This window comes from Cnephaeus nilssonii (assembly GCF_951640355.1).
Source record: "Cnephaeus nilssonii genome assembly, chromosome: 4".
Taxonomy (NCBI): Eukaryota; Metazoa; Chordata; class Mammalia; order Chiroptera; family Vespertilionidae; genus Cnephaeus; species Cnephaeus nilssonii.
In genome coordinates, this window is record NC_137075.1 from 66,916,006 (window position 1) to 66,939,739 (window position 23,734).

Genomic DNA, 23,734 nt, shown 5'->3' on the forward strand with positions numbered 1-23,734 from the left:
CAGTCTTTTCAGTTCTACTGGAGTGGGAAACCTGTGAAGGGAATAGAGTCAGAAAATAATAATAATAATCCAGTTTCCAATACAGGGCTTACCTATTGAATAATGGAAATATGACAAAAATTATTTTAGAGAAAGGCATTTAAAATAAGTGCTAGCCCAAAGCATTGTTTACATTTGCCCTTATAGTTTTAAAAGTTAGAAGTTTGTTTTTTTCTAGAATGCTTCCAATTTCTCCAACTTTTATGGCTCATCAGGTCATAGTAATGAAAACTGCTGTGGCCAGAGTAGAAAAAATGCTTTTGATAGTTTTGCTCTCCATCTGCCACTTTTTATAGACTTTTCTGGGACCTAAACTTGTGTAATGCCTCCAAAGTATATCCTATATAATAAAGAGCTAATATGCAAATGGTTGTCATGCCCTCACGCTGTCACGCTCAGACACTCAACACTGGGGAGAGAGGAATGGGGACCAGCCAGGCACAAATGAGCTCGCGAGAGAGGAATGGGGACCAGCCAGGCTGCAGCCCAGGAGAGAGACAAGCCACCAAGCCACCCGCCCCATGGTCCCGGGCGCCAGCGGCTGGGGCTGCGGCCCGGGAGAGGGACAAGCCACCTGTCCCGCAGTCCTGGGCACCAGTGCCTGCGGCCCGGGCAAAGCCGCCTGCCCACGGTCCCCTGCAGCTACAGCCGGCCCAGGTGAAGCCGGCCCGGGTCCTGGGTGCCTGCGGCCAGCCAGAGCGAGGAAAGCCTGGGTCCCAAGTGCCTGCAACCGGCCAGAGGAGGGAATCCTGGGTCCCGGGTGTGGAGCAAGGCAGAAGTGGTTAGGGGCGATCAGGCAGGCAGGCGAGCAGTTAGGAGCCAGCAGTCCTGGATTGCGAGAGGCAGTCAGACATCCCCTGAGGGGTCCCGGATTGGAGAGGGTGCAGACCAGGCTGAGGGACGCCCCCATGCATGAATTTCATGCACCGGGCCTCTAGTTTTTTAATGTAATGAGTAGGCTACAAACTAGGATAATCCTTTGTTGCCACTGACAAACACCAGTGAAAGGATTCTACCAGTCAAAATAAGACTAGCAAATCAATAGGCTGTAGGCCATGGTTTGTAAAGTAGATATTCTCATGGCCTGACTGGGTTCCTGGTATCCTTGATTCTCTTCTAGTGTTCTGAAGACAGCTTCAGCATCATTCCCTTTAGTCCTCTGTAAGGCCAAGAAAGCACATGGGTGCTCTTTTGAGGTCAGAATCAACAGAATCAGGAGAGAGGAGGAAAATAGGTGTATAGTGAATACTTCATCATGGATAAATGTTTTATATACAACTATTATCATTCAGTCTTTATAGCAACTCTATAAAGTGTAGATTATTGTACATATTTTATGCATGTACTAGTATAAGATGAGGTTTAGTAAAGTTAAATAACTTGCCCAGAGTTATCATATAACTAGTCAGTAATAATTTGCACTGAGGGCTTTTGACTCCAGGCCCGATGTTCTTTCACTCTACTTTCGTAAGAGAATGAGAAAAAAGAAGAGGAAGGAGTAAAAGAGATAACAAGGTTTAAAAGAAAAAGAGAAGTATGAATGAGAGAATAATGGAATAACACATATAGATTCATATTCCCTTCATGTCTTAGAACCATATCTAGGCATATTTCCCTCCACAAATTAACTTTATTTCCCAAAGATCCAAGGTTCATTACAGGATGGACTCCTGTCAGCCTTTATGATATGTTGTTCAAATTTTCTCTTGTAGGGTGTATAGCAAGAGAATATTTTTCTCAAATAAAGAAATCCACATAAACTGGCTGAATCCAGCCTTCCAGCTTGTTCCGTGGTTTTTATCTACTTTCCATTTGAATCTGGTCTCCTGTAAACAGGAATGCCTTTGTGTCTTTCCCTTCCATCTACCACATTTTATTTTCCTCTCATTTCTGAAGCAGTGACACTGTGTACTCTATTCTGAGTGCTAACGTTGATTGAAGTTGTCCCTGAAAGGATGTGCACTTGACATGTCAAGGAGTGAGTGATTGACAGCAGATATAAGTACTTTCAATGTCAAGGTTTTGTCAAGTCATTGTTATGAAAGCCTGCCTATTGAATACCAATAATACCCTTTAGATTTCCAGTCGACAGGTTTCCAGCTCCCTACCTTGATTCTTATATGCTTATAAAGAAAAATGTAGCCTATTTTGACAAAGTTGGAAAAATAACAGTTTTTTAAATCTCTAACAAAATTTATAATTTTAGCAATATCATAAAATCACGATTTGTTTTACTTTTTTTCTGCCTGGTAGTCTGAATAAGATGGATTATCTTCTCCTTGTGTGTTTTCTGATTATTCTTTTTCTTAATTTTTATTGCTGGCTTTAATGGAAAGATTTTATAATATGTAACTAAGCTTGGAATTGAGACGTTTATCCCTACTTCCAGAACTCAGAAGATGAGTACTTCCTTGCTAAATAAGATGATCTTGTCCTACTGCTCAAGACGAAAATTGTTTTATTATTGATCTTATTTTTTATAAACATTGTCCGTTTCCTCCCTTTGTGTTAAACTTATCGTTATTACTATTTTGGTATTTTCTTTTTTTACTATTTTACTGTCCAGAAAATGTGTGTTCTATTGAAATACCACTTATTCCAAACCCCAAAAGAAATCATTTTCTATAAAAATGTATTCATTTTATTCTCTTACATTAGACAAACATTGTGGGATTGATTATACTGTGTTAGCAAATCTTTCAGGAGTACATTCTACTCCATGAGAACAATTAAAATATGTTAACTTCTGCTCAGCATTAATTGATATAGATTTTATGTTCTTCCAGATCTTTACTATTTGGAAATTGTGTTTCTCCCTTTGCATTTCTGTTTTTAATATTACTCTTAGTCTTTCTTGATCAACTAAAACCCTTGCATATTTAGTACCCCAATCCTCTTGTCACCATTTTCAAGAAATGTCACTCACTCAGTTACTTCTCATAATGGTAGCTTTTTTGTTCTTACAATCCTGACCCACCTAAAATTTTCTATAATGACAGGTACTTTTAAATTCTTGTAGTCAATTTGAGTGATAGGTGTTCATTTATTATATCTAATACCTAATTATGAATAATCTTGAAATTGGCAAGTCCACACTCATATGCATACAGAGCAATGGGTAGAAATAAAAATGTTTGCATCTCCTTTTACAACAATGTCTCTATAAAGATTTCTAAAGCTTCTAATGATTTAATTTCCCACTAGAAGGTAGCACTTGTAATCCATGTACGTAGGGTCTTAGAAATATGTTTTTTTCCGTATCTTATTTGACTAATTATTCTTAACTCAGGCTGTTAAATTCTGAAATCCAAATCTAATTCAGATGTTTGTATCTTCTCACTTTATTTCCTTGACTTGCCTTTTCGATATTGTCTACATGATTCCACACTTATGCTTGCATCAGCCAGATGGGCTACTTTGTTCTTTCTTACCCCAATATCAGTTAAAACATTTTTGGGAAACTTATTATTTTGAAGTTATTTTAAACTTACAGAAAAGAATTCCCACAGATACTTCACTCAGATTCCACAGTTGTTACAGTTAACCACCTTTGGTTTGTGTGTGTGTGTGTGTGTGTGTGTGTGTGTGTGTGTGTGTGTGTATGTATGTATGTATATATACACACACAGAGACAGTTTACCCTTAAACATCATGTCTATACAGTGGTTTAGGGATACTAACCACAATGCAGATGAAAATCTGTGTATAGCTTCAGTTGACCCTTCACATATGTGGATTCCCAACCACAAATCTTGAATACTACATATTTTTTCCTAAAACATTTGAGAACAAGTTGTGGACATCATGGCCCTTTACCCCTAACTACTTCAGGTGTATATTTCCTAAGAACAAGGACATTATCTTAGATTATCACTGTAGACTGATCAAAATCAGGAAATTAGCATTGATACATTATTATTATCTAATCAACATTCCTTGTTCAGATTTTGCCAGTTGTCCAATAATGCCCTTATAGACCAAAAGAAAATAATTTCTGGTTCAGCATCCAGGCTAGGGTTATGCATTGCACTTAGTTGTCATGGCTCTCTTAATCTAGAACAGTGTCTCAGTGTTTGTCTTTCCTGACCTTGATATTTTTGAAGAGTACACTGCCCCAATACTTTGATTATATAGTCTTACCTTGGCCTGAATGCTTTCTTCTCTTTTTTAAAAAAATTTTTATTGTTCTTAATCTTCACCCAAGGATATTTTTTCCATAGCTCTTTAGAGAGAGAGTGGAAGGGAGAGAGGTGGATGGAGTAGGGGGCAGGGAGGGCAGAGAGAGAGAAAGAGAGACAGAGAGAAGAAACATCTATGTGAGAGAGACACACACCCCACACACACCCCGACTGGGGCCAGGGGTTGAACCTGCAACTGAGGTACGTGACCTTGACCAGGAATCAAACCTGTGACCCTTCAGTCCTGGGGCTGATGCTCTAACCACTGAGAAAACTGGCCAGGGCTTTCTTTTCTTTTTTTCAGTTACTCAAGGCCTAGTACCTTGGTAAAGCCTTCCTGACTACTAGCAGGAAAAGTGATCACTTTTTTACCCATTGCCTTCATTAGCTAATTTTTCAAATTGTCCCTTTTTGGTCATAAATGTTATGATTTTTTTTTTTTTTTTACATACTGAAGTATAGAAAAATAAAAAATGAAGGTCTTTGTCCCTTTTTCCTATCCCTCTCCAGTAAGAACTTAGCAAATGTACTTCCAGGTCATTTTATGCACATACACTTAATTCTTTCATTTCTCATACCTTATCTTCAGAACATTGAAAGTTCATGAAAAGAAAAAATGTGAACACTTACACATTTGGCATCCTCAGCCTGGCACACAAATGGGAGATGCTTATTGGTTGACAGAGTTTTAAAGGAAGAATTATGGTTGATATTATTATATGTTTAAATGTGGAAAGGTCCTTATAAAAATCATCATTGTACTATTTTCTCTTTCTTAAATTTAGGTTGTTAAAGGCCTTACGTATTTGTGGAGTTTAAAGATTTTACACAGAGGTATGTACTGAGCTTACAAGCTTTGACAATTTGAGGTGGGGTGGGGAGCTCTTCATATCCCTTGATTTTTAAAGTGAATAAGTGATGTAATATTTAAGCTGATATATTTGATAGTCAAAAAAATGTTATTTTTCTTTTCTTGCTCAACTGCTCTGATTTAGATTATAAACTTGGTATTGTATTTTTGTGAATAATATTTACCAAACGTGTAAAAAAGTATTTTATAGTATTTGAAAATGACAAGATCTTATTTTTCTTTCTTAACTCTAGTTCATGCAAACCTTCATTTCTGTACGATTGCATCTCTTTTTTAAAAATTAGCATTTAGATATCATCATACACAGTTCCTTAAGAGATTACTTCACATACCTTGAAAGTGAAACTTTAATGAATTGGTAAAAGCATCAGAAATTAGTTTCCTAGTTTATTAACATAACACATGAGAAGAATAATCAGATAACTGTTCAATGTTGCAAAAGGAACCTCCCTTTGCGTTTTTTTAATGTTCCCAAAATGTCTGAATTCATTTGGAACAAATTATTAAGTGAGAAACAGACTATAACAAAGCAACTTCAGGGCCTAATGTTACTAACAGTATTGTTTAATTTTCCACATCTGCTCAGCATAGTTTAATGCACATTTGGGGAATGCAACAGCATACACATTAGATGTGATTAAAGGAAAGTTTTTTTAAGAAAAAGTATAAACTATGGGAGAGACAAAACAACTGATGTCTTCAATTGTAGTACCACATCTGTTACTAAGGGTTCTGTTATGGTGGTTTTCATATCCTGGTGATTCCTCTTTTGAAGAGGATATGTAGATTTTGACAAATAAAGTATCAGTTCAGTTCTTTAAGGTATTTATGCTGATTAATGGAATCATAACCCAAATTTTTCTTTAAATCCAGTACACTATATTTATAAAGTATAGTTGGTGCAAAATGTAAATGTAGGGAGATAAAGTATCAATTCAGTTCTTTAAGGTATTTATGCTGATTAATGGAATCATAACCCAAATTTTTCTTTAAATCCAGTCCACTATATTTATAAAGTATAGTTGGTGCAAAATGTAAATGTAGGGAGAGTTAGTATTACTCTTTCTGGGTATGAATAAGCATGTAAACACATTTGTGGGTGGGAGAAAAATGGAGCATTTTTCACCACCAAGATGAAAAGAAATGGTATGACTTATATTGCTTCTATTCCCTGTATTTTCACTTCCACACACGCATCAACCCATGTAGCCATTTTAATAGGAATTAACATAGTGGTCAGTTCTTGTCATTTTATTGATTTTTATAGATATCTGCTCTTCATTTGACAAAGGAAGTCATCAGTTCTCAATAGCAAAGCTTTCATTACAAGGACCTTGCCCTGGAAATGCAAATGTTATTATTAAAGTGATCCTTAGGACTATCCCATACTCTGGACATACAGCACAATCTGGCTTACAATGAATTCTCACTAGCCATAAATTTCTGTGAGAAAGTATAATGGATAGGGAAATACTCTTTAGTTATTCTGCAATTCTTTTTCTTTTAAAAATCAGAAATAGATAGATATTGATAAATTGGTATACCTTTAGTATTTTCTGTATCTAAATTATTTTGGTTTTAGTTTTACAGAAATAATTGAATTTTTTCAAATTGAGTAATTTGAAATGGGATCTTGATAGATATATTTCAAATGGTTTATATCTGGATCTAAAAATAAAGTTTGTGTTAGTCAGATTTCCAGTACAACTACCCTATTATCACTGTGGGCAAGTGTTGTTGACCAGAGAGAGCGTCTCCGAGGCAGGTAGGACCTTTTTCCCAGTTCTGGAGGCAGTGTGGGTGAAGACAGGGTTCTTTGATCAGTGGCATATGAGGGCCTTAATGGTTTCACTGAGAACATAGAAGTTCACTAATGAATCCTGAGCCTGTACTTCTCTTTTCAGTCTATCCTGGCCAACCGAGTTCCTACAGAGAGTCACCCACTGGAAAATGCTACTAGGTCCAGGAAGAGGATCTACAAGGGACTGTGTGGGGGAAGTGGTAGTGGGCCAACAAATCCTCTCAAGTGATTTTAGTTTTAAATAAATACCAGTGAGTGAATGTACATCTGCATTGTCTAGATGGTCAGACTAAAGAACTTTAGTGCAAATGAACGGTTATTCCCCAATAATTATGGGTACTCAATTATAGAAATAATATGCTATGGTAATATACCTCATTAAATATATTTATTCTAGAGGCCCAGTGCACGAATTTGTGCACGGGTGGGGTCCAGCCACCCACCCCCAATTGGGGGGAGGGGGCGATCAGGGGCAGAGCTGGGGGGGAGTTATTAGTGTCAAAGATCTTTGCAGGGTGTATACACATTTGCTGTTGTCTTTTGGATGAGTTGAAGCTTCAAAGGTGCCTTAGTGTCAGGGACACTTACAGCTTCTGTTTCTAAGCCTCTCCCTAGACAGGTAATATGGTTTAGTTCTCTGCTGACAAACCCTCTAAAGAGAGGCTGTGGTGTGATGTGACTGTCCTCTTTGGTAGTATGCAGTGGAGAGAGAATTAAGGAAGATGGTGGTTGTGCTGGGCACCTCTCCTGAGCAGTTTTCCTCCTGATCACTCGTCATTCAGGTTCCTGGTCTATGAAGGCTGGAGAGCGTTTTCTTACTTAGAATCACTGAAGGTCACACTTAAGTGATTGGAGTGGGGGGCAGCCAGGGGGGAGGGGCTGCGAGTGTTTGGCTAGCCATCCCCGACCCCAGTTGGGCTGGTTGGCCTCCGCAGTGTACATCATAGCCACCAGTCATTCTGGTCATTCCGCCATTTGGTCACTTGGCTTTTATATATATAGATATTTAGCTTTTCAGTTTCCTAGATATTCATGTAAATTATTACCTTCTGGATTTAAAAGCATGTGTTTTTATAGAAGAGTGGAATAAGCCAGATATCCTTGAAGATTTTTGTAAAGCATTGTAATGAGAAATTCACTCTAGATTGAGTAGTTGTTAATATTTTAGAGGTTTTGTCCATATTTAATAACTTGAATTCCATAAAAATAAGATTAAAGATGCTTTTTTATTTACCAAAAAGCTATTTAATTTTCTTCTTGATTAAAAAATTGTAGCTTTTTAGATCAGTTCAATCAGGCAATTAAAGATCAGAGCTTTTAAGTTCAGTTAAGGCAATTAAATAGGTAATTTACTTGTTTATACACTTTTGCTGTATAAGCCCATTGCTGTACCTTCTTAAAAGCACATATACTCATTTTTGCTTCTCTAAATGAATGGTGAGGGGAAGTATAGCTGGAATGTGTCACATTGTCAAATCAAAGACAGGTGTCCTTCTGCAGAAGGGGAGCCTGGTATAGGCGCTGTGAGAATATAGTGAGCGGAAGATGATGAAAGATTATTACTAATGAGTATTCTAAGTCTCTTTGTCCTTTGTCTTGAGCTAAGTACCTGTGTTCTCCTCTGATCACCATTTTCTTCCCTACCAAATGCTTCTCCTAGAAACCAGGATATCTTGTATTTATGAACACAATTTTTAAAAGATTAAGAAATGGAGATATATTGAGTTACCTGATGAGAAAAGAGAACAACCTATTTCTCACATTTAAATGGCTTCCTTGGAATACAGTGTTCCTGTAATTTTAGCTGTTATATATATGTATATATTTACATATTGTATACTGTGGGATTTATAAAACATAATTAGTGACTTCCAAACATGCTGTTAAAATCAAATTTTTCTTATAGTGTATATCCAATGAGGATTATAGAATAGGATGAAATATGAGCACCAAGCAGTGACAAACCACCCATTCCATGAGGCTTATTAATCTGGTACACGTTAGTTTATTTGACATATCAACTGGAAGCTTTTTAGAAATTGAGGTAGAACAGTTGCCATTCATAATGGATCGTCAAATATTATATTCAGTCAGGTTAATATTATATTCAGTCAGGTTTTACTATTGTTTGTTTTGTTCTTCTTAAGAATTGGTTGAGATGATTTATATGAAAGTACTTTATAAACTATCAAATAATTAGGTATGGTTTTTATTATATAGTAACTATGAATTAATCACTTTATCCAGTTAATAAGCATCCCCACTCCCAAAACAAGCCAGGGAGACAGTTTATTATACTCCATTACTGGTCAAAAATTATGAAAATCTTTTCTCTAAGATAAACATGTATATATCACATGAGTACATAATTACTAAAAATGTTTGAAACTTCCACCAAGATTAACTACTGTGAGAAAATTGTCGTTATTAAAAAAAGCATATGTGTGAGTCCTATAAACATAGCATGTACTGACTGGATAAAAACAAAGAAAATGAACAGTGAGAAAGTCTGTTAGGCCAGATCTGACATTACAGCAAACATTGCAGCTTAACTTCAAAACATACATTGCCACTAATGAGGTGAGAGCCCTGCATATTAATAAACCTACAGTTCCAGTCATAGCCATCATTACCCACATCAAACATAAACACAAGATTAACACCTATGCCATTTCTTTGGAAGATGTGAGAATGCCCTGGCGGTAACTGCTCTGTCTTTCCCTGAGGATAAAAAATAGAAATGGAAGGGTAATGAGAATAGAACTTAGATTAAGAAGATAAAATTGGCAATCAAGCTGAGGCAATCTTACACAGATGGAGAAGTTTATAGAAAGAAACAACCTAGATAGTTGGTATCCTGGGACTTTCTTTGTATTTATGAACCTAGTTAATTTCATTTATAATTTTTTAATTCTTATTTATTTGTTTGAGAGTCAGATTTGTTGTTCCACTTATGTATGCATTCGTTGGTTGCTTCTTGTATGTTCCCTGACTAGGAGTTGCACCCGCCATCTTGGCATATCGGGGCAACACTAGTAACCAACTGGGCTACCCAGCCAGGTAATATAATTTATACATTAAGAAGTTTTTATATTATTCTGAAGGCAATTGCTGCCAAATATATTTGTGTTTAGAGAAACTGAGTATTATAGTTTCGACATGAATGTTTGAAATTTTATTTTTTACTCCTGGCTTTACTTTTTATAAACCTGGACTCACACAGATCTCCCAGTTGATGCTGCATTAAATGCCAAGGCCAGTATTGTTAGTTCATTCAGCAACTATTTATTGTATACTTAGAATGTGCCAAGCACTGGTCTGAGTACTTGGAAAACATCCTGTATAATAAAAGGCTAATATGCAAATTGTCCCCTCAACTGGAAGTTCGCTGGGAGTTTGACTAGGGGGTGGGGCCAGCCTGCCAACTGTCCATGACTCCTCACCCCGGCCAGCCCCAACCCCAATCGGGGGTGGGGCCAGCTGGCCAACTGCCTGCAGAACCTCCACCAGCTGGCTGGTGCACGAATTTGTGCACTGGGCCTCTAGTCAATATATAAAACAAACGATTTCTACAGTCATGGAAGTTGTTTTCTGGGATGGGTGGGCCAGGGTTGGGAAACAGTGCATAATAATAAAAATAATGAAAAAGTAAGTACAATGTGGTTAGTCATGTGGAGGAAAGAAAAAGTGGATCAAGCTTAGGGGAGACCAAGTTTAGGTTGCAGTGTTCATCAGATAGGCTCAGAGAGAAGATGAGATTGGGAGCAAAGGTTTGCAGGAGCAGAGTTGTTCTTCAAGTAGGTATATGGGGGACGGAGAGCAAAAGACACCAGGTGAGATGAGCCTGGAACATTCATGGAACAGCAATGAGGTCAGTGTGCCTGCAGCCAGGAACAGGGGTGAGGGTAGAATCAGCTGTTAGGAGCTGTGGCAGTCAGTAATCCAGGTGAATTACAGAGGCCAGATCAGGGAGACAGTCGTGAAGATGAGAGAAGTGGTCAGATTCTGGGGTTGTTTTTTTAATTGCAGAGTCAATAGAATGTTCTGATGGAATGTTTGCAGATTTTAATAGAGAGGACTCAGGGTTGCTTAAACTTTGAGCAGTAGTTCAGTGTACTAAAAAAATGTTAAAATGTTTCCTGCTAGTTTTTTTTTTCTGTTAAAAGAGAGACTTTCACTAAAAATAAGGGGCGGGAGGATAATATCAAGTACCGACAAGAATACAGAGCAACTGAAACCCTCATACATTGCTGATGGGAATATATATTGGTACTGCCAGTTTGGAAAATAGTTTAGCACTTTTCCTGCAACGTTATCCACCAATCCTACTTCTAGTGGCTTTATTCATAATACCCCAAACTGGAAACAACCCAGCTGTGATAGATTGATACAACAGAATACACTCAGCAATAATAGGTACCAACTGCTGATACACACAACATGGAGGAACATGGAATACTGTGTGCTGAGTGGAAGAAGCCAGATGCAGAGGCCTGCCTAGTGTGTCATTCCACCTAACTGACATTCTAGAAAAGGCAAAACTGTAAGGATGGAATACATCAGTGGTTGCTGAAGGGTAGAGGAACAGTTGGCAATAAGCTATGACAGAATTTTTTTTTGGGGGGGTGGTTGTTGGAAAAGTTTTGTATCTTGATTTTGGTAATGATCACACAACTGTACGCATTTGTCGGTACATCTAGAAAGGGTGAATTTTACTGCCCAGTCTACTTCAGTAAATCAGATTGAGAGAGAGAGAGAGAGAGAGAGAGAGAGAGAGAGAGAGAGAGAGAGAGAGAGAAGGCATTCTTATTAGTGCAGTAGAAACTCTACTTTAGAAATTCCCCCTGCCAGAAAGACAAACCGTTTTCTCAAGGATCTCAGAAATTCTGTTGTTATCACCATCATGGCTCCTGAAATATCCTACCTAGGTTTGGTCTAAGAACTCAGCAGTTTGCGGGGGAAAATCCTTCATGATTTAAAGGACATTTGCAGTGTCAGAAAAAGAGAGAGAGTAGGAAGATGAGAAACTTAAAAGTTGTTGTTATCATTGGCCAGCAATTTGGAGCATCCAGAAATTGCACATTTTTTTCCTTAGTTAAGCTATTTTCCCCCTCAGATATTATTAAAGAACTACATAGGCACAGCCCTGACTTGGCCTGACTTGGACATTAAAAGGCCGAGTTTCTAGCCCGGCCGACATGGCTTGTTGGTTGAGCGTAGACCTATGAACCAGGAGGTCACAGTTTGATTCCTTGTCAGGGTACATTCCTGGGTTGCGGGCTCAATCCCAGTGTGGGGCGTGCCGGAGGCAGCCCATCAATGATGTTTCTCTCTCTCTCTCCCTCCCTCTCTGAAATCCATAAAATATTTCTTAAAAAGCGGAGTTTCTAGAAGGAATAAAGCTTTATTTGAATTTCTGATTCAGTCCCACTGACTGACTGCTTCGTTGTATGACCCTGGAAAAGTAGGTCATTCCTGTTCTCGGCCTCAGTTTCCTCATATACAAAAAAGGGATAGCTAGATGGTCACTCAGGTTCTTTCAAGCACCAGGATTCTGAACCCCATGATTTGTGAAGTAGGACATGTTGGCAGGGTGAGGGAACCAAGCAAATCAGAGAGGCATATGAGAGAAGAAAGAAAAAGATTGAGAATAATAATGAAAGTAATATTTATTAAACACTTATTTTCTACCAGGCACTGTTCTAAGTGCCTGACATGTATAAACTATTTTGTGTCCCTTCGATGTGGGGAATTCTAGGAAATAGGAGATATTTTACCACTGCACATTAGAGACTGAAATGCAAACAAATTGAGAATTAAAGCTCATAAGTATGACTTTGCTAAGAAAATGGTTGCTTTCTAAACCAGACTCATGTAATCAAATCAAAAGATATATTTAAGAGGAAAGGGTTTTAAACTAAAGCATCCTGAAAATGAAAATAAAGTTTTATCATTAGCAAAGAATTATAAAAGGACTTGTAGAATCACAACTTAGATGGAAAGCAAAGGCATTTTTTTTTATTTTGAAATTATTGTAGAAGGAATTTGCCCAAAAAAGGTACAAGAAGGTCTCCATGCAAGGGCATCCTTTTTAATGAAGGAATTTGGAAGAAAATTGGAGGCCGATAATCCAAAAGACTGTAGGTAGATAAATGTTATATATACTGAATGGCCAGATTATTATGATCTCTGAACGCATAATAATCTGGCCACTCAGTTTATATCCTATATAATAAAAGGCTAATATGCAAATTGTCCCCTCGACCAGGAGTTTGACCAGCAGGCAGGCCGGCCAACTGCCAATGTCCCCTCTCCCTGGCCAGGCTGGCTGGACCCCACCCATGCACGAATTCATGCACCGGCCTCTAACATATATATAAATGTGTGTGAGTGTGTGTGTGTGCGTGTGTGTGTGAGTGTGTGTGTACACACACACACACACACGCACACACACACACTGAGTGGCCAGATTATTATGCGTTCAGAGATCATAATAATCTGGCCACTCAGTGTATATTTGCTAATACCTTTTAAATGAGGTCAGTGGGAATTTAAAAACTTTTTAAATATTAAGAATATTTGTATTACATCCCAAGTAATATTATTATATTTATTAAATGAGAGAGTGGGAATGATATGGTAGAGGTAAAACCTTTGAAATAGGAAAGAAATTTCGATGTCAAGGTGGTAATGTTAAAAAAAATACTTAATGTATGTAAAAGTTAGAATTTGTGGCAAAAATAAATCAGGGAATGATTATTTGCTGGATAAAGTGATTCTTTAGGGAGAGCATTATTGGAAAGCGTTGCTCTCAGTAGAAAAGTACTGATTAATTTTAAATAACTTATGAATAAATGTAATGTGCACATAACTTTCATCACAGCCTCTGCAGAGACTGACACAGTTTGTGCTGACTCATAGGTTACAGTGAGTTTTGAAGTAACCTAAGCCATATTTTTGCTATCTGGAGCACCAGACTTATTTTTTTCAAAGAACAGGTTCGTGTTTGAGCAACCAAGTCATTTTGAAAGGAGTTATCCCCAGTTGGCTTTATGTTGCAGTACAAGAGAGCTGGTGTGTGGGAGCTCCTCTCCTGAGCTTTGTCACTGCTTAGTCAAACGTGACTGAAAGGGGGCATTTATGTTCAGCAAGTGCTAGTGGTCAGAGCATAGTTACACCTTGGCTCCTTTAAATGTAAATATTAATCACATGCCAATGCTGTAGGAGATCATCACTTATATGAACATTTCTGTTTTTGAAGAAAAAAAAATAGACTTAGCCCATTAACTGAGATAAACAAACTAGTTTAATGACTCTGGATTGTTGGGGTTTTTTTCCCAGCTCTGACAATCCACACAAATGAACAATTCTAGAAATTAAACCTCCTTCCCCACGTTGGCCATTCATTCTCTTTGCCTCAGGTAATCTCTGGGGATTTCTGTATTTGTGGTAATGATTTTCAAAAGATAAGAAGCCCCATATAGCATTACTTAAAAGTGTTCTAGAATCTTACCTAATAATAGATAAACATGTAAATTGACTGTACCTCTGCTACACCCACAGCCAATCAGGAGTAAGTATGCAAATTAACCCAACAAAGCTGGTGGGTTAATTTGCATATGCAGGTGCGGCCAGGAGGGGCGGGACGCCTGCTATGAGGGGGAGGGGTGGCAGTGGAGGGAGCTACAGGAGCAGTGCTCTAGCTGGGAGCGAGTACTTGCAGGCTCCCTGGCGGCCAGGGAGCGAAGCCAGGGGAAGGAAGGTCTAGCATTGCACAGATATTGTGCAATGGGCCTCTAGAATATAAAGAACTCTCAAAACTTAACAGTAAAAAAAAATAAATCCAGTTATCAAGTGAGCAAAAGACATGAAGACACATTCCACTGAGGAGAACATACAAATGTCAGATAAGCAAGCACACAAAAGCATTTATAGCATCATTAACCATTAAGGAAATGCAAATGGAAATCACAAGGAGATATTACTACACACCTACCAGAATGGCTGAAATAAAATAGTGACAACAACAAATGCTGGCAAGGATGCAGAGAATTTAGGTTACTGGTACGTTATTGATAGGAATGTAAAATGATACAGCCCCACTAGAAAACAATTTGGCATTTCTTAAGTATCTAAACATGCAACTACTATACGACTCAGTATTTGCATTCCTGGGCATTTATTTCAGAGAAATAATGATTTGGGTTCACACAAAAACTACACAAATGTTTGTGGCAGCTTTATTCATAATAGTCCAAAACCCAGATGTCCTTTAATGAGTATGTGGTTAAATAAGCTGTGGTACATTCATACCATATAATACTACTCAACAATAAAGAGGAATGAACTTGCCCAGCCAGTGTTGCTCAATGGTTGAGCATTGACCCAGGAACCAAGAGGTCAGTGGTTCGATTTCCAGGCAGGGCACAAGCCCAGATTTCAAGCTCAATCCCCAGTGGAGGGTGTGCAGGAGGCAGCGGATTAATGTTTCTATCTCTCTCCCTTCCTCTCTCTCTAAAAATCAATAAAAACTTCTTTTTAAAAGATGAACTTTTGCCCTGGCCAGTGTTTCTCAGTTGTTAGAGCATCAGGTTCGTCGTCAAGGGCACTTACCTGGGTTTCAGGTTTGATCCCTGCCCCTGGTGGGGTGCTTGTGGGAGGCAACCAGTCGATTTGTCTCTCTCACATCGAAGTTTCTCTCTCTCTCCTTCTGTCTCCTTTCTCCCTTCCACTCTCTCTGAAAAGCAATGGAAAAATACCTTCAGGTGAGGATTAACAACATAAAAAGTGGGGGATGAACTTTTGATATACATATAACCTGAACAAATCTTCAGAGAATTATGCTGAGTGAAGAAAGCCTATCACAAAAGGTTACATACCATATGATTCCATTTTTATAACATTCTTGAAATAATAAAGTTATAGAAATGGAAAGCAGATTAGTCGTTTCCAGGGGCTAATGGAGAGGTTGAGGGGGTAGGAAGGAAGTGGGTGTAGCTATAAAAAGGTATGATAATATACAAAAACTTTCATTTTTAAATTTTTGTTTATTTTAGAGGAAGGGGGAAAAAGAGAAACATCAATTTTTTGTTCCACTCATTTATGCATTCATTGTTTGCTTCTTGTATGTGCCCTGATCTGGAGATTAAACTGCAACCTTGGTCTATCAGGACAACACTCTAACCAACTGAGCTACCCAACCAGGGCCCACAGTCTCTTTCTTGACTGTATGAGTGTAAATATGCTATTTGTGATACTGTACTGTGTAGTTTTACCAGATGTTACCATTGAGAGGAAATGGATACAGTGTATACAGGATATCTGTATTATTTCTTACAGCTGTGTGTGAGTATCTCAAAATAGTTTAATTGAAAAAAGAATATGTGATCTTTCAATAGTTGTCTATATTTGGGTCTGCTTAATCAGCAAGGGTTTCTCCCAAGTATCTGTGATGGGATTTGTTATAAATAGTCATCCCTTTTAGGAAATCTCTAAGAAGATGAGGAACCTAGGAGAACTGCCATGCAGGCCACCTCTTCCAGTTCAACATATGAGTATGAGTGAAAGCCCGAGAGGAGAGAGAACAGGTCATGTGCTATACAGGGAAGGAATACAAATGGGAAAGGGTAGTTAGTACCCCTCTAACTTCCCCTAAGATCCTCTGCCTTGCTGGAATTTAAAGCAGATCATGTGATCATTGTGTGTTTGACTCACAAGTCTTTATGTTACCCTACGGTGATCCCCTCATCTTCTTGCACTCTGTATGTGGTCTGATGAATGTTTGATTCACCAAACCCCACAGACAGCTCTGATTATAGCTTTGTCTCTTGAGCAAACCTTGAGGTTTAGGAACTCATCAGAGGGAGAGGGACAACAGCTATGTGATGGGTCATTTCTGTTGGTAGAGGTTGGAGGCCACAGTTAATTTATGACACTGATTATATGTCAAATGCATATTTTTTTTATAAAGTAGCTAAATCAAAAGTCATCCTTTGTTCTCCTTTCTAGTAGTAAAGTAAGATATTTATCCCCAGATAGAACATTCTGCCAGGAATGTTTAGTAGTTAGAGGACCTCTCTGTGTCTGTCCCTTTCTCCAAAGGCAAGTTTAAGGTGGGCAGCACCATGGAAATCAAATCCATTCTTTTGCTGTTGGGAGATTAAGTTCCTTCTGGATGGGGTACAGTAATAATTATTGTTATTATCATTCATTGAATGCCTTCTATGTACTACTGTATTAGCTCTTTTGTATAAATTATTTTATTTAAGCTTCATGATAACCTTGCAAGGAAGGTATCACTGTATTCCCATTTTTAGATGAGAAAACGAAGGCTCAAAAAGTTTTAAAAAACCGAGTCAAATAAAGGCAATAGTGGTTGGTAGCCTAATGGAAGAGCTCTAGTTTTAGGGTCAGCAGTCCCAGGTTTAAGTGCTGCTTCTGCCTCTTAATTGAACTCAGCTATATGATCTTGGGTCAGTTTCTTAACCTCTTTGAGGTTATAGTACTGTATAGTATTGTTATAGTTCAAATAACTGCTTCTCAAGAGAAAACAGCAAGAGATTGAGAGAATAGTTAGAACCTTCCCCAAACTTCCCTTCTATATCTACTTTTCTGTGAGAAATAGAAAAATCTAAAATAAAACATGTAAAGGTCAGCCAGCTCTTCAATGCCAAAGCTAGAGTAATAATCCAGCTCATAAATTCAGATGAGATTGATCTCATAAATATAATGTCATTTGTTAAAGCTTAAGAGTGAGAATTGGAGACTCTGTGTGGCCTTGGGCAACTAATTTCATTAATTTGATCCTCAATGTATTCATCTATAAAATGGGTTTAATAGTATCTATCAAGGATTATAATGAGGATTAATGAGAGAATACATGTGGTAATAATGCATTTAGCCCAGTGCTTGGCATATAGCAAGTGTCAAAGAAGTCTTATCTGCTATAATTTTTAATATTTCTTTAGAACAATTTTCCAAAGTTGGTCTTATGAACATGCTGTTCCAAGCTAAGTCTACAATCAAAATGTATCTTAAATTTATTTATGCATTTAATGTAGTATTCCATTGTTTGGGGGTGTTTTTCCTTTTTCACTGAAAAGCTTTTGTAGTCAGTAGGAGTCTTAAGTTGGTGATAGCTTAGACTCGGAGAAGTAGGTTGCTCCAGAGCTGGGCATAGTATAGATTACTTCTGACTGCTACGAACTTATTCCTTCACACCTATGTTTCTATACACAGACCAGAACATGTACAGGTTGCCGAGTAGGGAATCTAAGATCCCCTACGTTAGAAGGGAACCTCTTTTACTTACAGTGAAAGGATTGAGACAAGGCAGACTTGAGAAACCGAGGCTTTTTTGCCCTTCGTATTAGCCTTGAAAATGCTGCATGTCTCCTGCCTTTATCATACATGAAGGAGGAAAACCATGTTTTTTGCCTCCATTTTTAAATGAATCATGGGACTCTAGATAATAACAGCTATTTAGGATGGCTAATTATGCTACTTAATTTTATTTAAGGCTTTTGCAAGAATATTTGGATGACCTACTCTTTATTATGTAATGGAATGATTAGAATAACTTTTATATTGCATTGTGGTTTTCTCTTAAGTGTGTTCCTGTTGTGCACAGATGAATTTGTAATGCAGACTGTCAGCATAGTCTGCATTTAATTGTACCTGCTGTTCTCATTCATTAGAATGCAGTCCCCAAGAAATAACTAGATAGATATATTAGTTGTTGTCTTTTCATAAGACAATTAAGCACCCTGGCACAGTGCTAGGAGAGATTGCTATGAATGGAGATCTGCTAATGTGTCCTCTGGCTCCTGGTAAACTGAGAATGGTTTTCTGGCATTCAAGCAAAATAGTGTAATTGTTGTATAGAAGGAAAAAGTTGAAGAGAAGTTTGCTACTGCTTCCTAAGAATTGCACCATACCTATTTCTAAAGGGATTCAGTGTGGCTTACACGTGAAAGCACGGAGCAAATTAAATATTTTAAATATAATACAAGCGGAGAACAAAAGGGAGCGTATTAACAGCACCTGATATGAATAGATCACAGCAAAAAGGGAAGCCTCAATTTGCCTGGTTTTCTTTCCTGACAAGAAAAAGCATATAGTAGCATGAACAAGTCACAATTTTCTTTGGAACTAATCTTACCAGGAAATTGACATATAGGTTCCTATGCAAAGCACACTGGGTAACTCCAACTGTAGTTTTGTGAAAGCTTTTATTTATCTGTTTAGAACCACCCCCTGGGCATCCAGCCACATCCTGACCCAGGGTAGCCTCCCAGTCTGACCCCAGATTGTGTTGGGGTGGGGGCTGGGCAGTGGGCGGAGGAGCCTTTTGTGAAGAGCTGCAGAAAGCACATGCTCTTGTGGCTTGGCCTTTATTAGCATGCTTCAGCTCGATGCTGTTTATGTGGATTGTTTAATGGCTAATTGATGCAGCGTGTGTGAAGATACAGTTTCCTGCATGAGGCAGTTATGGGTGGCAATATGGGTTGTCTCAACATGATACCAATTTCCACAGTCAATTTGGTCAATTCAGTGGGAAAAAAAAAAAGAAGAGAAAGAATCAGTCCAGCCTGAAAATCAGTCAGAGCAGTTACCAGAGGTTATTGAGACATCTAAGTTGCTTGACAAGATTTTTCATGTTTGAACTGGTTGTTTTCGCACTTTGCATACATGGCCTTATTCATTTGGGGAAATAATCTTAAAACACAGAAGAGACATTTTAAAATAGCTTTCTTAAAATATTTATTATCATAATCAGGCCTTCTAGTGTATGTCAGTTTTGAGAGGGAATAATCATTTTACCATCTATATATATAAAAGCTTAAGCAACTGACTGACCGTAGACCGTCCAACTGGTAGTTATGACACGCACTGACCACCAGGGGACAGACGCTCAATGCAGGGACAGCCAAGCTGCGGTGATTTGGCAGCTGCAGTTCTCAGGTGATGCACCTGGAACCAGAGAGGAGGGAGCCCGATTCCGGGGTGTGTCACCCAAGAACCACCCTCTCGCAATCCAGGACCCCTTGAGGGATGTCGGAGAGCTGGTTTCAGCCCCATCCCCGCAGACCAGGCTGAGGGACCCCAACGGTCCTCTAGTTGATATATAATACATGATCAGTATAATTAATTGATGTTTCATGTTTTGTTCTGGAATAGGAACAGTAACCACAAAGCACCTGGAAAACTAGAGAAATTAATAAGTTAAATTGTGTTTGAGGCTGATTTTTTAAACGAGAATTATTGATACGTATGTAACTAACATATAAAATTCATTATTAAGTGAGCAATTTAGGGATTTTCAATAACTTATAGAATTATATAACCACTAGAGGCCCATTGCATGATTTAATCATGCACCTGGTGCACCAGCGGGCTGGCTGTCCGCCGGTGCCCCAGGCCTTCCGAAAGCCTCTGGCGCTGCGGAGGCTTTCGAAAGGCCTTGCGCCGGAGCAGACAGCCGGCCAGGTCCCCCGCTTTGGCCTTTGATCGCGGGGGACCTGGCCGGCTGTCCGCCGGTGCCCCAGGCCTTCCGAAAGCCTCCGGCGCAGCCATGGCACAGACGCTGAGCTCGCTTGGATCACGTGGTACTTGTCCTTTTTATTTTTAAAAAATATATTTTTTTATTTTTCAATTACAGTTGATGTACAATATTATATTAGTTTCAGGTGTACAACCCAGTGGCCAGACATCTATGTGAAGTGATCACCCGATAACTCTAGTGCCTATCTGGCACCATACATAGTTATTACAACATTATTGACTATATTTCCTGTATTGCTGTACTTTATATCCCCATGACTATTCTGTAACTACCAATTTCTACTTCTTATTCCCTTCATCTTCTCTATCCTCCCTCAAATCCCCCCTCCCCTCTGGCAGCCATCAAAATGTTCTCTCTATATCTATGCGTCTATTTCTGTTCTGCTTGTTCATTTATTTTGTTTTTTTAGATTCAACATATAAATGAAATCATATGGCATTTGTCTTTCTCTGTCTGACTTATTTCACTCAGCATACTAGTAGTACCCTCTAAGTCAACCAATGCTGTTGCAGTTGACAAAGATTTCATTCATTTTTTTTTTTTTTTTAGGACCCTTCATACTGTTTTTCATAGTGGCTATACAAATTTACATTCCCACCAACAGTGCACAAAAGTTCCCTTTTCCCCACGTCCTTGACAATATTTGTTATTTTTTATCTTATTTATAATAGCCATTCTAACAGGTATGAGGTGATATATCATTGTGGTTTTGATTTGCATTTCCCTAGGGATTAGTGATGTTGAATATCTTTTCATGTGTCTGTTGGCTATCTGTATGTCTTCTTTAGAAAAATATCTATTCAGATCCTCTGCCAATTTTTTAATTGAATTGCTTGTTTTTGTTATTAAATTGTATGAATTCTTTATATATTTTGGATATTAACACTTTATCAAGATATATGTTTTGCAAACATTTTCTTCCATTTAGTAGGTTGCCTTTCATTTTGTTGATGGTTTCCTTTGCTATGCAGAAGTTTTTTAATTTGATGTAGTCGCACTTGTTTATATTTGCTTTTGTTGCCTTTGCTTTGAGTGTCAAATCCAAAATATCATTGCCAAGACCTCTTGTCAAGGAACTTATTACCTCCTATGTTTTCTTCTAAGAGTTTTATGGTTTCAGGTCTTACATTCAAGTCTTTAATCTATTTTGAGTTAATTTTCGTGGATGATATAAGATAGTGCTCCAATTTCATTCTTTTGCATTTATCTGCCCAGTTTTCTCAACACCATTTATTGAAGAAACTGTTCTTTCCCCATTTTATATTCTTGGCTTCTTTGTCATACATTAATTGACCCTATATGCATGGGTTTATTTCTGGACTTTCTATTCTGTTTGTTTGATCTATGTGTCTGTTTTTATGCCAATACCATACTGTTTAGATTACTATGATGTATGTGTGTTTAACTTTATTGTTGAAAGTATTACAAATGTTCCCCTTTTCGCCCCTTTGATCATCTCCACCCCACTCCTGCCTAACTCTAACCCTTTTCTGGTTTTGGTATCAGCATAATGCTAGCTTCATAAAATGGAAGTGTTTGGAAGTATTTCCTCTTCTGTTTTTTGGAAGAGTTTGAGAGGGATTGGTATTCTTTGAGTGTTTGGTAGAATTCACTAGTTGAAACCATCAGGCATGGACTTTTGTTTGTAGGGAGTTTTAAAATTACTGATTCAGTCTCCTTACTAGAAATTGGCCTGTTCAGATTTTCTATTTCTTCACGATTCATTCTTGGGAGGTTATATGTTTCTGTGAATTTATCTGTTTCTTCTAGGTTGTCTGTTTGGTTGGCATATAATTGTTTGTTGTAGTCTTTTATGATCATTTGTATTTCTGTGATATCAGGAGTAATATCTCTTTCACTTCTGATTTTATTTATTTGAGCCCTTTCTCTTTCCTGTTGGTAAGTCTAACTAAAGCTTTTTCAATTTTGTTTATCTTTTTAGAGAACCTGCTCTTGGTTTCACTGACCTTTTCTGATGTCTTTTTAGTCTCTATTTCATTTATTTCTGCTCTGATCTTTGTTACTTCCTTCCTTCTACTAATTTTTGGCATTGTTTTTCTTTTTCTAGTATCTTAAGGTATAAAGTTGTTTGAGTGCTGTTTTTTGTTCGTTTTTTTGCTTCATGAAGTATGCATTTATGCTATGAACTTTCCTCTGAGAATTGCTTTTGCTGCATAAACTTATTTTTCTAGTAAGTTTTGGTATGTTGTATTTCCATTTTTATTTGTCTCAAAATATTTTTTTATTTCACTTTTGATTTCTTTATGGACTCATTGATTGTTAACTGCATGTTGTTTAGTCTCCACGTATTTGTGAATTTTCCAGTTTTCTTATAATAGATGTATAGTTTCATACCATTGGGAAAAGATGCTTGATATGATCTGTCTTCTTAAATTTGTAAAGACTTGTTTTGTTGTCTAACATATGATCTATCCTGGAGAATGTTCTATGTACACTTGAAAAGAATGTGTGTTCTATTGCTTTTGGATGGAATATTCTGTGTATATCTAAGTCCATCTGGTCATTTAAAGCCAGTGTTTCCTTATTTTCTGTGTGGATGATCTCTTTATTGATGTAAGTGGGTATTAAAGTTCCCTACTATTATTGTATTGCTGTCTATTTCTTCTGTTAGGTCTGTTAATATTTGCTTTATATATTTAGATGCTTCTATGTTGGGTGCATATATTTTTATAAATATTATATCTTCTTGTTGGATTAACCCCTTTGTAAATATTCAGTGGCCTTTTTTGTCTTTTCATTCCTCTTTATTGTAGAATAATAGTCTATTATATGGATATATCACATTTTGTCCATTCATTTACTAGTAGAAGGACATTTGGATTATACCAGTTTGGGGCTATTATGAATAATGCTGCTATTCATATACAAGTCTTTATTTGTTTCTACATTTTCTTTTTCTTGAGTAGATACCTGGAGGTTATTAGCGTCTTTCTTTAAAATTTTTTAAATTCCTCTCCCAAGGATATGTTTTGTTTTTTTAATTGAGTCTAGAAAGAGAGAAAGGGGGAGAGAGAGAGAAGCAATGATGTGAAAGAGAAGCATCTATCAGTTGTACCCTGACTAGGAATTGAACTTGCAATCTTTTGGTGTATGATACGACGATGCTCCAACCAACCGAGCCACCTGGCCAGAGCTCTTTCTTCAAATATTTGTAATCACAGTGAAGCCATCTAGTGCACATCAGTTTTGAGAAGAAATAATCATTTACCATTGTTGCATAGTACATGATCACTGTAAGTAACTGATATTTCATACTTTGT

The 23,734-nt window shown here is 37.7% G+C and overlaps 1 protein-coding gene across 3 annotated transcripts in view; it reads left to right on the forward strand.

Annotated features, from left to right (window-relative positions):
- Nucleotides 1-23,734, forward strand: part of MAP2K5 (mitogen-activated protein kinase kinase 5) — a 269,269-nt gene that overhangs the window by 110,566 nt on the left and 134,969 nt on the right. For all 3 annotated transcript variants that reach the window (XM_079768368.1, XM_079768369.1, XM_079768370.1), the window contains exon 13: nucleotides 5,003-5,051. In XM_079768368.1, the coding sequence (XP_079624494.1) occupies nucleotides 5,003-5,051 (49 nt within the window). The remainder of the gene's footprint in view (nucleotides 1-5,002; nucleotides 5,052-23,734) is intronic.